A 13,768-nucleotide genomic window follows, 5' to 3' on the forward strand; every position below is an offset into this window, starting at 1 on the left:
TTTTATTTTTAGGGTGAAATAAACAAGGCCTAAGATGGACGGACCCAAATACCTAATCATAGCGCAACAACTTTATTTTTCTTGAGATCGGATAGAAAACATGAACCCTTGGAACAACACAATGATTTTGATGGTTAATTAACAATATAACTATTAGAACTAACGATGCTCACTAGTTTAAGTCTTAAGAATACATGGATGGATTTGAGCTAGATTAAATATCTCCATCAGATCCCTCATATAGGCTTTTTAGATTTGACACTGTAGCACTTTGTTTTTATTGGACAAATATTATCTAATTATAGAGTAATTATGCATAAAAGATTCGTCTCACGATTTACAGACAAACTGTACAATTAGTTTGTTTTTATCTATATTTAATGCTCCATGCATATACCTCAAGATTCGATGTCATAGGGAATCTTGAAAAGTTTTTTATTTTTTGGTGAACTAAACAAGGCCTTAGACCCTGTTTGGTAAGGCTTCTACAATGGCTTCAAGAGTCGTTTGAAGCCGTTTTCTGCCAAACATGCTAAAATAAAATAGCTCCACCAAAGAAGCTCTTAAAAATGTGCTATCAAAGAGCTTTGGGGGTGCAAAGGAACAAAAAATAGTGGCTTCTCCCGGCTTCACCTCATCTACGTGGCGTTCTGTAAGAGCAAATTTTAAGAAATGAGTTGTTTTGCCAAACGATTTATCAAAATGACCCAACCTCCACTGATAAAGCTATTCATGGAGCTAAAGCCCCCCTAAAGCAGCTTCATTAGTGAAGTGGAGCTGTGCGAAATGGAGCCTTAGTCGTCTAAAAGTTATTTTAGAAGAGTACCTTAAACTTAATTTAGAATATAAAAGAACTATATTACAATAGATTACTTAAAATATGTCTCCTATATTTCTTTGGAAATAGGAAAGATGTCCTTTATTTAGGAGAAATGTTGTTTTCTAGGAGATCACTTAAAAATTATTAAAGAAAAAAAAAAGAGATAGGAGATTGGTTATAGCATCTTTTTATCTTCAAATAGCCTTGTTTAGTTTATCTCAAAATCTAAAAACTTTTTAAGATTTTCTGTCACATTGAATTTTACGGCACATGCATGAAACATTAAATATAGATAAAAAATAACTAATTACATAGTTTACTTGTAATTTGCGAGACAAATCTTTTAAACCTAGTTAGTCCACACTTAAACAATAATTTCCAAATATAAACAAAAGTATTATGGTACCTAATTTTTTTTCACCTCTCTTAACTAAGGCCTTGTTTAGTTCACCTCAAAAATAAAATTTTTTTCAAGATTCTCTGTCACATCGAATCTTGCGGCACATGCATGAAGCATTAAATATAGATGAAAATAACAAAAAATTGCATAGTTTGTCTGTAAATCGTGAGACGAATCTTTTAAGTCTAGTTACTCTATAATTGAACAATGTTTATAAAATAACAACAAAAATAATACAGTGTCAAAATAAAAAAAAATAGATCTAAATAAAGACCTAAACAAAGTTTTAATTTTTAGGTACAGTAGTTTGGATAGGATATACTACGAAACTCGTAGACGATCAAACAACCTGACGTCTCGAAAGAAGATCAAAGAGCAACTCTACGCTAGCTAGGGCCTCGTTTACTTCCATCCAAAACCTAAAATATTTTAAAATTCTCTATCACATCAAATCTTTAGATATAAGTATATATATAGTATTAAATATAAATAAAAATAAAAATTAATTGCATAGTTTGGTCGAAATTTACAAGACGAATCTTTTAAACTTAGTTAATTTATAATTAGATAATAATTATTATAAACAAACGAAAATGCTATAGCATGTGTGAAATTTTTTCAAGAACAAGACACGGCTTACACCAGGCGAACGAAGCAACGGACATGCGCTCGGTTCACAAGTCATGCCGCAGTGAGACGTGAGAAATGAGGGACTATCGACAGAGACCGCGAGTCCACTCGAACTCGATTGGCCCTTTGACCACCGAGGACCTCGCCTCGTCGACCGTGGTGCGGCGCTGCGTCCCACGGACTCACGGAGCAAGCAGAGAGGAAGGAGAAGCGGAAGCGAGCGAATCGATTCGAATCCATCTCGATCTCGTAGTAGCAGGCTAGCAGCAGCGTATTGTAGGCTATGCTAGCTACTCCTAGCAGGCTAGCACGTCGTAGTACGATCTGGCAACTCAATCGCAATCAGTCACGTCCGTGCGGCAGCGCAGTCTTGCCGTGCGAAGTCGGCACGTCACTCGCAGTTCGGCGGACGCGCCTGCGGCTGCGGCTGCGGCTGCGGCTGCACTGCCTCCGGCTCTGGCCGGCTGCCCCTGCACGGCTGCACCAGCGATATCGACGACTGGCCGTCTGACACCGAGGGAACGGGACGAGGCGAGGGGTGGCATCATCATCACGCCGGTACCGCTTCGCGCTCCCCGCGCGGGGCGACGTCACTCCTTTACATTGCATTTTTTTGAGTTATTATTTTTGTTTATTTATTTATACAAAATATTAGAAAAAACTCAAGTCTCAAAGTTGTTTTAATAAAATATTTTTAAATCTGACTAATGTTAGAGTAAAGAATACTACGATTTGTGATACCAATTTTAAGTACTTGGTAGCCTTTCGTTAAATCATCATTACATATAAAAGTCCAGGACTTTATAAAATCAGATTGAATCACAAGACCGACCAGCTAGTCTAGCTGAAAATGAGCTACCACATCCCAACATCTACTAACATAAATAAAATAAAATAAAAGCCACCGGAGAGTGCCCCCTTCCATTAATTGGAGCTTCTGGATCACACAGAAGCAACGCCTTGTTAGGCCTTGTTTAGATGTAATTTTTTTTTTTTGGATTTCGCTACTGAAGTACTTTCGTTTGTTTGTGGTAAATATTATTAAATCATAGACTAACTAGGATCAAAAGATTCGTCTCGCGATTTATAGTAGAGTCAAAAGATTAGTTTTTGTTTTCGTCTATATTTAGTGCTTCATGCATGTGCCGCAAGATTCGATATGACGGAGAATCTTGAAAAGTTTTTGGATTTTGGTGAAAGCTAAACAAGGCCTTATATGGGATATTTGAGACGAAACAAACAACATGCTATATGTCTAAGGGCGTGTTTGCTTTCTCTTACTAAATTTTAGTTAACTAAATTTTAGTTAATTTAGTAACTAAACTTTTAAACACAAGGACCAAAATAGAGCTAAAATAATTTAGTTCTACTAGTCATCCAAAAATAACTAAAATAATTTTATATGGTAATTTAACAAGATAAACCAAACAGACTCTAGCATTTGCCTCTACAAGTTGAGATCAACGGTCAGCAGCCAAATAGTCATTATTGTGGTCTTTGATCGCAAAACCAATTCCCGTTCTCTCTCATGCAAATAAAGCATCATCAATGTTCGTCTTCACCCATCCTTTCGGCAAGCCCATTGTTTAGATTTTGCAGGGTTCACATCTTTTGGAATTAATAGGTTTGTTAAAGATGCAGCATAAACATGAAGTTGTATTTATTAGAAAGCTCAACTTAAGGTCACCTTAGGCATTGTTTAGGTTCAAAAAGTTTTTAGATTTTAACACTATAACACTTTTGTTTTTACTTGACAAATATTGTTCAATCATGGAGTAACTAGGTTTAAAAGATTCGTCTCGCGATTTACAGGTAAACTGTGTAATTATTTTTTATTTTTATCTATATTTAATGCTCTATGCATGTGCCGTAAGATTCGATGTGACGAAAAATCTTGATTTTTTTTTTGTTTTTGGGTAAACTAAACAAGGCCTTAGAGTATCTCCAAGAGACTAGGTCTAAACTACAAAATTTAGCCATTGTGTAAAATAAAAAACTCACTCAAAGCATAGAGTCCACAACAGTCTTTGTATATGATAGCTAGTGAGGACGATATGCTATATTTGACAAGCGAAAGTTTATGAATAGAATACTTGTTATTTTAGCAAACCAGATAGCACATCTGTTAGACTTTAATTTTTACTTTAAAAATATAAAAATAGGCTAAATAACATGGATAACATATCTGCTGAAATTGCTCTTATAATTGTATTATTGCGGTCGTATTTCGAAATGAGATGACCCAACTCCCCATCGATCCTGAGACAGAGTGATACTTTTGGCCACTTGAATACTATTGTCCAAGAGTCGCTTGCGATACATCAGAGTGCGCCAGTCTATTATAATTTATCGAGTTCAATTTACTCATAGGTTAACGGGTATGGGCAATGCAGTCCCATACTCTTACCCGCTGGGTAAAGTTTTTTTTCCCATTATCTTACCCATGGGTACAAAAAATAGGCATACCCTTACCCTAACGAGGTAATTACCCATCGGGTTTCGGGTAAAAATTGTCATCTCTAGTTGCGAGGTGGTCTAGAATCCATGGGTGAAGAATTTGGATAGTGTCTAGCCTTGTTTACTTCTACCGCAAAATCCAAAATTTAAACGAAAATAAAAACTAATTGTACACTTTGTTCGAAATTTACGAGATGAATCTTTTGAACCTAGTTAGTCTATAGCTGAACAATATTTATCACAAACAAACGAAAGTGCTATAATATTACGTTTTTTTCCTTGAAAAACTAAACACGGCCCTACTTTTAAGCACTCCTGCATAGAGGGAGAGGTCAGTTCCTAACCGCCAACATAAAAAATTGATATTATTAGATATATACCATGAACTATATTATTGTACAATATAACTTGGTGTCACATTTTTTTTGTACTTTTTTTCTATAAATACAAATTTGGTCAAACGAAAAATGATTGAAGACAACTTTACAAATTTATTTATTTAGAGACGGAGAGAATACTAGAATAAATTGATTTTTCATCATCTCATCTCTCATGAGCTAGCAAGTAGGACTCATTTGGTAGCCCCTCGAGGATTTTGACTCCTGCTTATGCGTATTGTACGTAGCATTATTGTAGATCATTATAGCATCCGAAAAATGACATGGCTCTACAGAAAATAATGGTCAAATATGACAATCATGATTTGGGCTCCACCGGTGGAGCCAGAACCGACAAGAACCCCTCCAAAATAAACACGAGAAATAGATGAATGAACTAATGATACACCGTGTAGCCCAACTAATGATAACCCCTCCAAAATAATCAATTGGTTTCTAAACCAAATATTCTCAATGCGTGTAGCCCAACAAAAAACTGCACTAGCTAAACACCCAGATACATAATCAAATGGCTAAGATTGTGCTATGATGTAAAAACTCACCGGTTTAGGCTATCTCCAACAGGAGACCCATTTGGAAACCCAAACCTAAAATGGGTCTCCAACACAATACTTATAGCCTCCAACAGAGTACCTATACAGAAGACCCGTTTTAGGTATCAGGAGAGGCATAACCCAAATTTGGGTATCCTCTCTCCTCGAGACCCATTTACAGAGAGTGTTGTCTTTTAGGTCTTGTTGTTGGAGAAAACTAAAAATAGTTATGGAAACTTTTACCTGTAGCGCTACCCAAAGGACAAATGAGTCTTGTATTTTGGGTGACGATTGTTGGAGATAGTCAATGGTAATATTATTTGCTCGACTGTTCTAGCACGCTGGAAGTGGGAACTAACTTATAATCCATGCACATAGCATCTATCAATCTTTACTATAGATTATAGAACACTCATCCTATTTTAAATTATAAGATATTTTGATTTTTTTAGATGCATACTTTCCGCTATACACTAAATATATGCATTATGTATGCATAGTAAAAACAATGAATATGTAAAAAACCCAAACGTCATATAATTTAATTCGAAAGAAGGGAGTAATAGAGTATCTTGAATGGTACATGATGCATTTTGAAATACTTTGACACGCTTACTTAAAATAAGATGATTAACCAGAAGTACGCTTACTTAAAACAAGATGACTGCCCTTACAATTTACCGTCGGTATTCTGTCCGGTAATGATATGTTACGGGCGTCCGTCCTGTGACTTTTGTCCGGACGATCCTCATCCATTTATTTATAGACCCAACCGTTCATCCTCATCCACTTATTTATGAACCCAACCGCTCATCCTCATCCACTCATTCACGAACCCAGCCCACATCGCATGCCCACTCTACGACTCCACTCGCCTGCGCCGCCCATGCCACCTCCGCTCGCATGCCCTCCATCTCCACCGCGCACTTAGCCACTCCACGACCATCTCCGCCTGCGCCCCATGCGCACCTCCCTTGGTCGGCGATGGTGCCGGCTGCCTGCACCAACCCCGACGTTCTCCTCCTCCACCGTGGCATCGTCCTCAACCACCTCGGTGGCTCCTTCCCCCGTACTAGTGCCCGCACCTACCTCGGCTGTTCTCTCTCTTTTCGCCGCGGCCTCCATGTATCCAGAGATGGAGGGCAACGACGGTGGCTTCCCCACTTTCCCACAAGGTAGGTGAGGTCCTCGCCTAAATCTTAGCCTTCTTCTTCTTCTTCTTCTTCTTCTTCTTCTTCTTCTTCCTCCTCCTCCTCCTCCTCCTCCTCCCTCTAGACCGAGCTTGGCGTTATCCTCGTTCTCCTTCTCCACTCTCTGGGTCTGGATCTAACGTATGCGGCGGTGGCTAGGGTTTCGGCGAGCCCTTGGGAGTCATATCTCGTCGTTGTTGAAATTGTTGTTTTTCAATGTTGCAACGAATGATTTGGAAATGTTGTAATAATATTTTTTGGATTGTTGCAACAGACATTTTTCTGATGTTGCAGTAGCAGTGTTTGAGATGTTGCAATAGCTCTTTTTCATTGTTGCTGCAGATCCCCCTGATGTTGCAATGAATGTGTTAAAATGTTGTAGGAGATATTTTTTTATGTTGCAGTTCATATTTTTATTTTGTTTTATTATATGTTCTTTCGATGTTGTAATAGATTTTTTTGTGTGTTGCAGCAGTTTTTTTCCATTTGTTGCATCATATGTTCTTTCATTGTTTCAATAGCTTGTTTTTTTGTTGTTGCAGCTGGTGCTGGGCGAGGTCTAGGGGTGAGCTGGCGATGGGCGGATCGGAGGTGCTGGGGGCCGGTGAGGTTGGTGGAGGGCAGATCTCGTGCATGTGGGAGGCAGGGTGAGTTGTTGCACGGGGAGTGGGGGACGGATGGGATCGGCTTTGGGGGCGGTGAGGTTGGGGGCAAGTAGATCCCGTGCACGTGGGAGGCGGGACGAGTCTTTCACGATGAGTGAAGGAAAGAGACATAGGGACAGATAGGATCGGCTTAGTATATTTATTTTTCTTTTTTTTCTTTTCCATATGGGGGGTGAGCAGGGAGAAGACCCGGTGTTCGGACGCACTCACGCGCCGGACATCCGGACACTAGCAAGACCGTATTCTGTCACACGTCTTTCTGATAGATTTGACTAGAAAAAACACTAGACTTGTATTTACAGGCAAATTCTGGTATTTGGGAGATCTAGTACGTTTACTTAACAACTTCGATTTTGAAATGTGACGAGGAGAGATCAAGAGAGGGGCTTGTGACACACACGCGTACCTTCAGACCTTTTTTTTTTCTTTCTGTTTTCTCGTTGCGTTCACCCTGCCATTTCCCTCAGATATTTTAAAACCGAGGCCTTGTTTAGTTCCCAAAAATTTTGCAAAATTTTTCAGATTTCCCGTCACATCAAATCTTTAGACGCATACATGAAGTATTAAATATAGACGAAAATAAAAACTAATTGTATAATTTGGTCGGAATTGACGAGACGAATCTTTTAAGTCTAGTTAGTACATGATTGAATAATATTTGTGAAATACAAACGAAAGTGGTACTATTCCTATTTTGTAAAATATTTTGGAACTAAACAAGTCCCGAAACCGCCGTAGGAGAGGCGCTGTTCACCGGATTCCGCAGCCGCAGCCAAAAGAGCCCAGCACAGCAATGCGAAAGACCCGGGCCCCAGCGCTGGCGAAGACCACCCTCGCACCTACCCCACCACCACCCCCAAGCTTCAATTGTTTTGTCCGCTTCCGGCGTTGATGAAGACCGGAGGAGAAGCGCCTGACCTCCTCCTGCCCCCATCATTTTCACCCCGCGCCTATAAGTATCCGCTCCTCCGTCCTCTCCTTCACCTCCTTGCCCCCCCGCCTCTCCGCCGCTTCTTCCGCGTGCGGCGTGCTCCCAGCCGCCCTCTTTACCCGGCCCTCCACTTGTTTCCCTTCTCTTCTAGCTCCGCCGAGAGAGAAAAACCCCACAAAAACCCAGGACGACGAGGAAGAGGCTGAGGCCGATCGTGGAGAGACGATGTCGCCACCGACGAACGGCGCCATCTCGCTCGCCTACGCGCCGTCGTCCATGATGCTGGGGGCGGGGGGCCTGACGAACCCGCCGCTCCTCCCCTTCGACGGTTTCACGGATGAGGACTTCCTCGCCGCCGACGCCGCTCTCCTTGGCGGGGCTGGCGCCGACCAGACCCTCCTGCTGCTGCCCTCCTGTCCTGGGACGAACGGCGGCGGTAGCTCCGCCGCCCAGGGTCTCGGAGCAGCCCTGGCGTGTGGTGAGGTCACGACCGCCGTCGCCGCCGGATCCATCTCGCTCGCGGGCCAGCCTGCGCCTGGGCAGCAGGTTTTGTGGGAGGTGATGACTGCCGTCGCCGAGGACTGCAACGCCAACTTCTCGCCCTCACCACCGTCCCCGGCGCTGCCGCTCGTGCAAACCACCTCCCACAGGACCTCCATCTACCGCGGGGTGACCAGGTACCAGCGTGCGTGCGTGCGCATCGGTCGCAAGTGGAGTAGGGAGTGTAATTAATTAACGGCTATCACGTGACTAACCGCTGCGCACGTGTGGGCCAGGCACAGGTGGACGGGGCGGTACGAGGCGCACCTGTGGGACAACACGTGCCGTAAGGAAGGCCAGAAGCGCAAGGGGCGCCAAGGTAATTAGCACCGTCGACGCCGTCGTCATTCGTCAACCAATCCTGATTCCTACATATAGTAATCCTCTCTGAGTAGTGTTTATTATACGGGACGGGACGGGATTTCTCTTGTTGGATCTTTTTTCTGTATATTATACGTACTCTGTGGCCTTGTTTAGTTCTCGAAGTTTTTAAAATTTTCGGTTAGATCGAATCTTTAAATACACAGAACATTAAATATAATCTGTCTTTAATTTGTGAAACGAGATAATAATTGCTAAATATAATAAATTTGTTTTGATGGGGATCCCGTTTTGATGGGACGCCGCCGTCTCAGGAAAGGATGAAGTGACCAGCATCCCTGCGACCGCAAAGCAATGATGACCACAGGAGACCACACCACTCGCGCATAGGAGTTCCCGGATTCTCTGCGTAGCCGGGGCCTCCCCTTTTGAGACTTTTGACCGTGCACGGTGGTGTCTGTAGGCACATAATGCCTGTTTTGTTTCTCCTGTGCCTAAACGTCGGGGGTAAATCCGTTGTTTGCGGGGTTTATGAATGAGTCAATCCTGGAATGTTGGTAGTAGCAGTAATCTCCTGGCGTCGGAATCACAGCCTGCCGCTGGCGATCGAGTAGGTACAGTACATGCCAGTTCAACTTGCCAGGGTCAGAGATGCAGCTTTTGCTTTTGCACTTTATAAGTTTTTGGCTCATGCGTCTTTCTTCGACGCCAAGTTTCGGCCTTACGTGGACAGGATTTTGAATTTTGAAAATGGTAATGCCTGGCCACTTTGTAACGCTAGCTGGAGTGCCAACAGCCCATAATAATGCGTTTTTCTGTTGATGTTCACGGAGGCCTTGTGCCTGTTGGATAGCCTGATAGGCACGTCAGAGGCACTGCTGCTATTGCTGGCGAGTGGCGAACAAGGTTTCCAATCGTTTGCAGCTGTCATACGTGGAAAGTTTTTTATTTTTAATTTTTTATTAAAACTGAATTTGGAAGTGTCTACTAGACATTATGTAGCGCTAGCTAAAGCGCCAACAGTTTAGCAATACTTGCAGTAACATGTTTTTCTTGTTCAGTACTTCTCTGGTGTCAGTGTTCATCTTCACCAATCACCATAGTGTTTGCCCATGTTGGATGATAGGCATGCAAATGTACCTAGCTAGAACATCACGTACTGCAAATCAATAAATATTCCTCTATTGAAAATTAAAATATTTAGTTTTCTATGATGCATGCTCTAAATCTGACTGCAGCAAAACTAGTGCTATAACTTCACAATGAATTGCTGCACTTGGTTGCTGAATTGCTGTTGCAGCTGTTGTGTATGACAAGTAGAAGATGAAAACAATTGAAAATTTTGCTGCTAAACTTCTTGTGGGCTTACCACAAATTTTACACATTTCCCATGACTTGTTTGAAAATAAGATACAAACAATACAATTTGAGCTGAAGTTGAAGTGTTGAACGCATGCTGAAGTTGAGGTCAATTAGGTGCTAAGGCTCTATATATGAATTAAAAATTGTGAATTACTCCCTCCGTTCCAAATTATAGTTACTTTGGGTTTGCACTAAGTCAAACATATCTAAATTAGTACAAGTTTTTAGAAAAAATGTATTAACATTTATAATACCAAATAAATGCAGTATCAAGAAATTGCATAGTGGATTTAATGAAACTAACTTGATGTTGTATATCTTGGTGCATTATTCTATAGAACTTGGTCAAATTAAAGAAATCTAACTTAGAAGTCAGGACAAAAGATAAAGTGATCTATAAATTGTAATAGAGGGAGTAGTCCGTACTTTTCAACTTTTTGACTGTGTATTTTAAGTTTTCTTTTTGTTCTCTTTATCTGACTGTGGTTTCTCATGTCTACTCTGTTTATATCCATTATCCTGCCGACTATATGCGGATCTTCTGCAGTTTATTTGGGTACGAACAGTTACCTCCTATCTTTTTTTTTTCTTCTAAGTATACATTTTAGCATATATTGTTAAGTAGAAGCTTAAAATATCTGCGGTGTAGGTGGCTATGACAAAGAAGATAAGGCAGCTAGGGCATATGATATTGCTGCTCTGAAGTATTGGGGTGATAATGCTACTACTAACTTCCCTGTAAGTTTTGTACTTCTCTTCATTTCTGACAGTCAACACATCAGTTTTTCCAGCGTCACGAAGGTGAGTTGCATATCAATAAATTACAAAAGCAAGCATCACGGTTCAGTTTGGATATTGCACATAATAAGGCATCCTGGTGCTATGTCAAGATATACAGGCATGCATTGAAAACCATCACATTTCACCTTTTCTTTTGCCAAAAAAGGAACATAAAATTTATTGTTTCAACCTGCAGATCATTAATTTCTTGTTTGCATTGTGAAAATCAATTCAGTTGTTTAGCAACATTATGATTATATTTGCCATCTAAATTACCAAAATCACATTCGTACACCAATCCTTGTTCCATTTTGAACTTAATATGCTGGAGGTGTTCCATTTTGAACTTAATATGCTGGATGTGAACTGGGCATATCATATGTTCTTTCTCTATTATATAACACAAACAGAACTTATAGATGTAATCACATCTTTGCTCATGACATATTGACTGAAAATGGAGCATCTCTTTTCAGAGAGAGAACTACATCAGAGAGATTCAGGATATGCAGAACATGAACAGGCGTGATGTTGTAGCCTCACTGAGGAGGTATTTTTATAACTTCATACTACTGCAACTACGTGATGTCCATGGCTGCTTCCATGCGTGCTTACATATTTGACGTGTCAATCTTCAGGAAGAGCAGTGGCTTTTCTAGAGGAGCATCAATCTACAGAGGAGTAACAAGGTAAGTTTCAGTTATATAGGAGGCCGTCCTTGATCGATATCTTTTTTGGCAGTTATTTTCACATGATTTGTTTTGTCAGGCACCACCAACATGGACGCTGGCAGGCAAGAATCGGCCGTGTTGCAGGGAACAAGGATCTATATCTTGGGACTTTTGGTAAGGGCCTGTAATTTTGATGTCTCACACCATATATCCTCAATGAATTTAGCCTCTCTGTGTTTTTAATCAGAGCATGGCATGGAAGTACCCTTGGACTTATCTATAGTATAGCAGTCTTATAGCTTTCCTGAAAATAAATAGCATAGGTTTCATTATGCAAATGCAATGGTTACTTTTATGAGTGATTTGGTGTTGTCATGACTCATCTGGACTAATAACATAAACCCTGCTCCTTCCAGCAACCGAACAAGAGGCTGCAGAGGCGTACGACATCGCGGCACTGAAGTTCAGGGGCGAGAATGCCGTGACCAACTTCGAGCCCAGCCGGTACAACCTGCTAGCAATCGCTCAACGAGAAATCCCCATCTTGGGGAAGAAGCTGGTTCAGAAGCCGGCTCCGGAGGCAGAAGACCAGGCCGCTCGGAGCGCTCCTTCATTCTCCCACTCCCAGCAGTCGAGCAACAGCCTGCCACCGTATTTCCTCACCAACCTCCTGGAGCCGCTGCCGTCTCAGCCCTCACTAGCTCAGCCTCTTCCGAGTTACGACAACTTCGGGTTCTGGGAGCCGCCCAGCTTCTACCGGCCCTGCCCCTGCCCCTGGGGTAACCCAGAGCAGAAGGTGCAGCTTGGCAGGAAGATGGAAATCGTCAACGGTCTCATGCAGCTGGGCAACTCTGCTGCGAACTGACAGTGCTTATGTGAAATGCCGGTATTTTGCGAGGAAACTGCGAGGAGGAACTGACGTTTTGCTTGGGTGGCTTGGGGGCATGTTCATGGAACTGATAACCTGAAGATAGCGGGGGTATAACATACCGTTTCTTTGTCGTTTTTTTTGGTGTACAAAGGCATCCAAGAGCCCAGTTAAGCTAGCTAGATGCTGTTAGTAGAAACACCACTGGGAGTGTGGTCTACCGTAATGGCTTTAAGGCATTCACCTCAGACTAAGTGCTAGATTGCTTTATTTTAATCAATGGGAAACATCACTGGGTGACTGCGTGCGCGGTCTCTCACGGAAGCGCAGCTAACATCACTGGGTGACTGCGTGCGCGGTCTCTCACGGAAGCGCTGCGTGCGCGGTCTCTCACGGAAGCGCTTTAGGGCATGTACAACAGACAGCCGCCGTATGGAAGTTCTTGAAATTTATAACACATATAACTTAACAGAAATTTATAACACATATAACTTAACAGACAGCTCATACAATCCATAGACAGCTACTGTCTATTTGGTTCTCCACAAATTGGTTAATGCTTGTATGTAGCCATGATCAGATATGAATATTATTTCTATATATCATTATGTTGCTAATTGATACTATACAAAACAATTTCTTCAAAGTATATATGAAATATATATTTCATAAATCAAATATAACATAAATCTTCTTTCTCATAAATCAAATATTAAACTAGATATCTGTAACCGAAAATATTCAATAACTAGAATTGCAGGTTCCATATATGGCATGTTTAATTGGTTCCGATCACAAGTAAAAAATTACTTATAGAACTAGCACTATCAAAGTATTAAGTGACGCATGGTTCATGCTTGTTGTCTGTATAGTGTTGCTATAATTGTATTCTAAGTGTATTTCCTCTTTTATTTTTCTATAGAAAAACGGAAAGGTGACACTGGTGGACGTTGGCCACAGCTAATCTCCACGCACCCGCCCGGATGAGACGTCCCTTGGAGCACGCGCCGCTGCTGTCGACTCATGAGACGCCGGCTCTTCTCTCTCACTTCATTTAATACTATCGGAAGTGGTGTTTTTTTGCAAATATACACGGCACTCCGGCGACTGTTGTACGTGCCCTTAGCAGCAGACTCTATCATATAGTCTAAAGTTATTTATTACCTCGAACAATGTGGACTTAGAGTCTAAATAAGACTTAA

The 13,768-nt window shown here is 41.5% G+C and overlaps 1 protein-coding gene across 2 annotated transcripts; it reads left to right on the forward strand.

Moving 5' to 3' along the window:
- On the forward strand, positions 6,107-12,900 carry LOC8083715 (AP2-like ethylene-responsive transcription factor AIL7). Of its 2 annotated transcripts, none has more exons than XM_021462498.1 (8): positions 6,107-6,413; positions 6,971-7,075; positions 10,795-10,803; positions 10,897-10,985; positions 11,504-11,577; positions 11,666-11,716; positions 11,796-11,872; positions 12,115-12,900. In XM_021462498.1, the coding sequence occupies exons 1-8, from the start codon at positions 6,200-6,202 to the stop codon at positions 12,561-12,563; spliced, it is 1,068 nt and encodes a 355-aa protein (XP_021318173.1). In that variant the 5' UTR covers positions 6,107-6,199; the 3' UTR covers positions 12,564-12,900. The 2 variants fall into 2 exon arrangements, with proteins under 2 accessions (XP_021318173.1, XP_021318170.1); XM_021462495.1 differs by lacking the exons at positions 6,107-6,413; positions 6,971-7,075 and adding exons at positions 8,054-8,701; positions 8,801-8,883.

Source organism: Sorghum bicolor, chromosome 1, assembly GCF_000003195.3.
Source record: "Sorghum bicolor cultivar BTx623 chromosome 1, Sorghum_bicolor_NCBIv3, whole genome shotgun sequence".
Classification (NCBI taxonomy): domain Eukaryota; kingdom Viridiplantae; phylum Streptophyta; class Magnoliopsida; order Poales; family Poaceae; genus Sorghum; species Sorghum bicolor.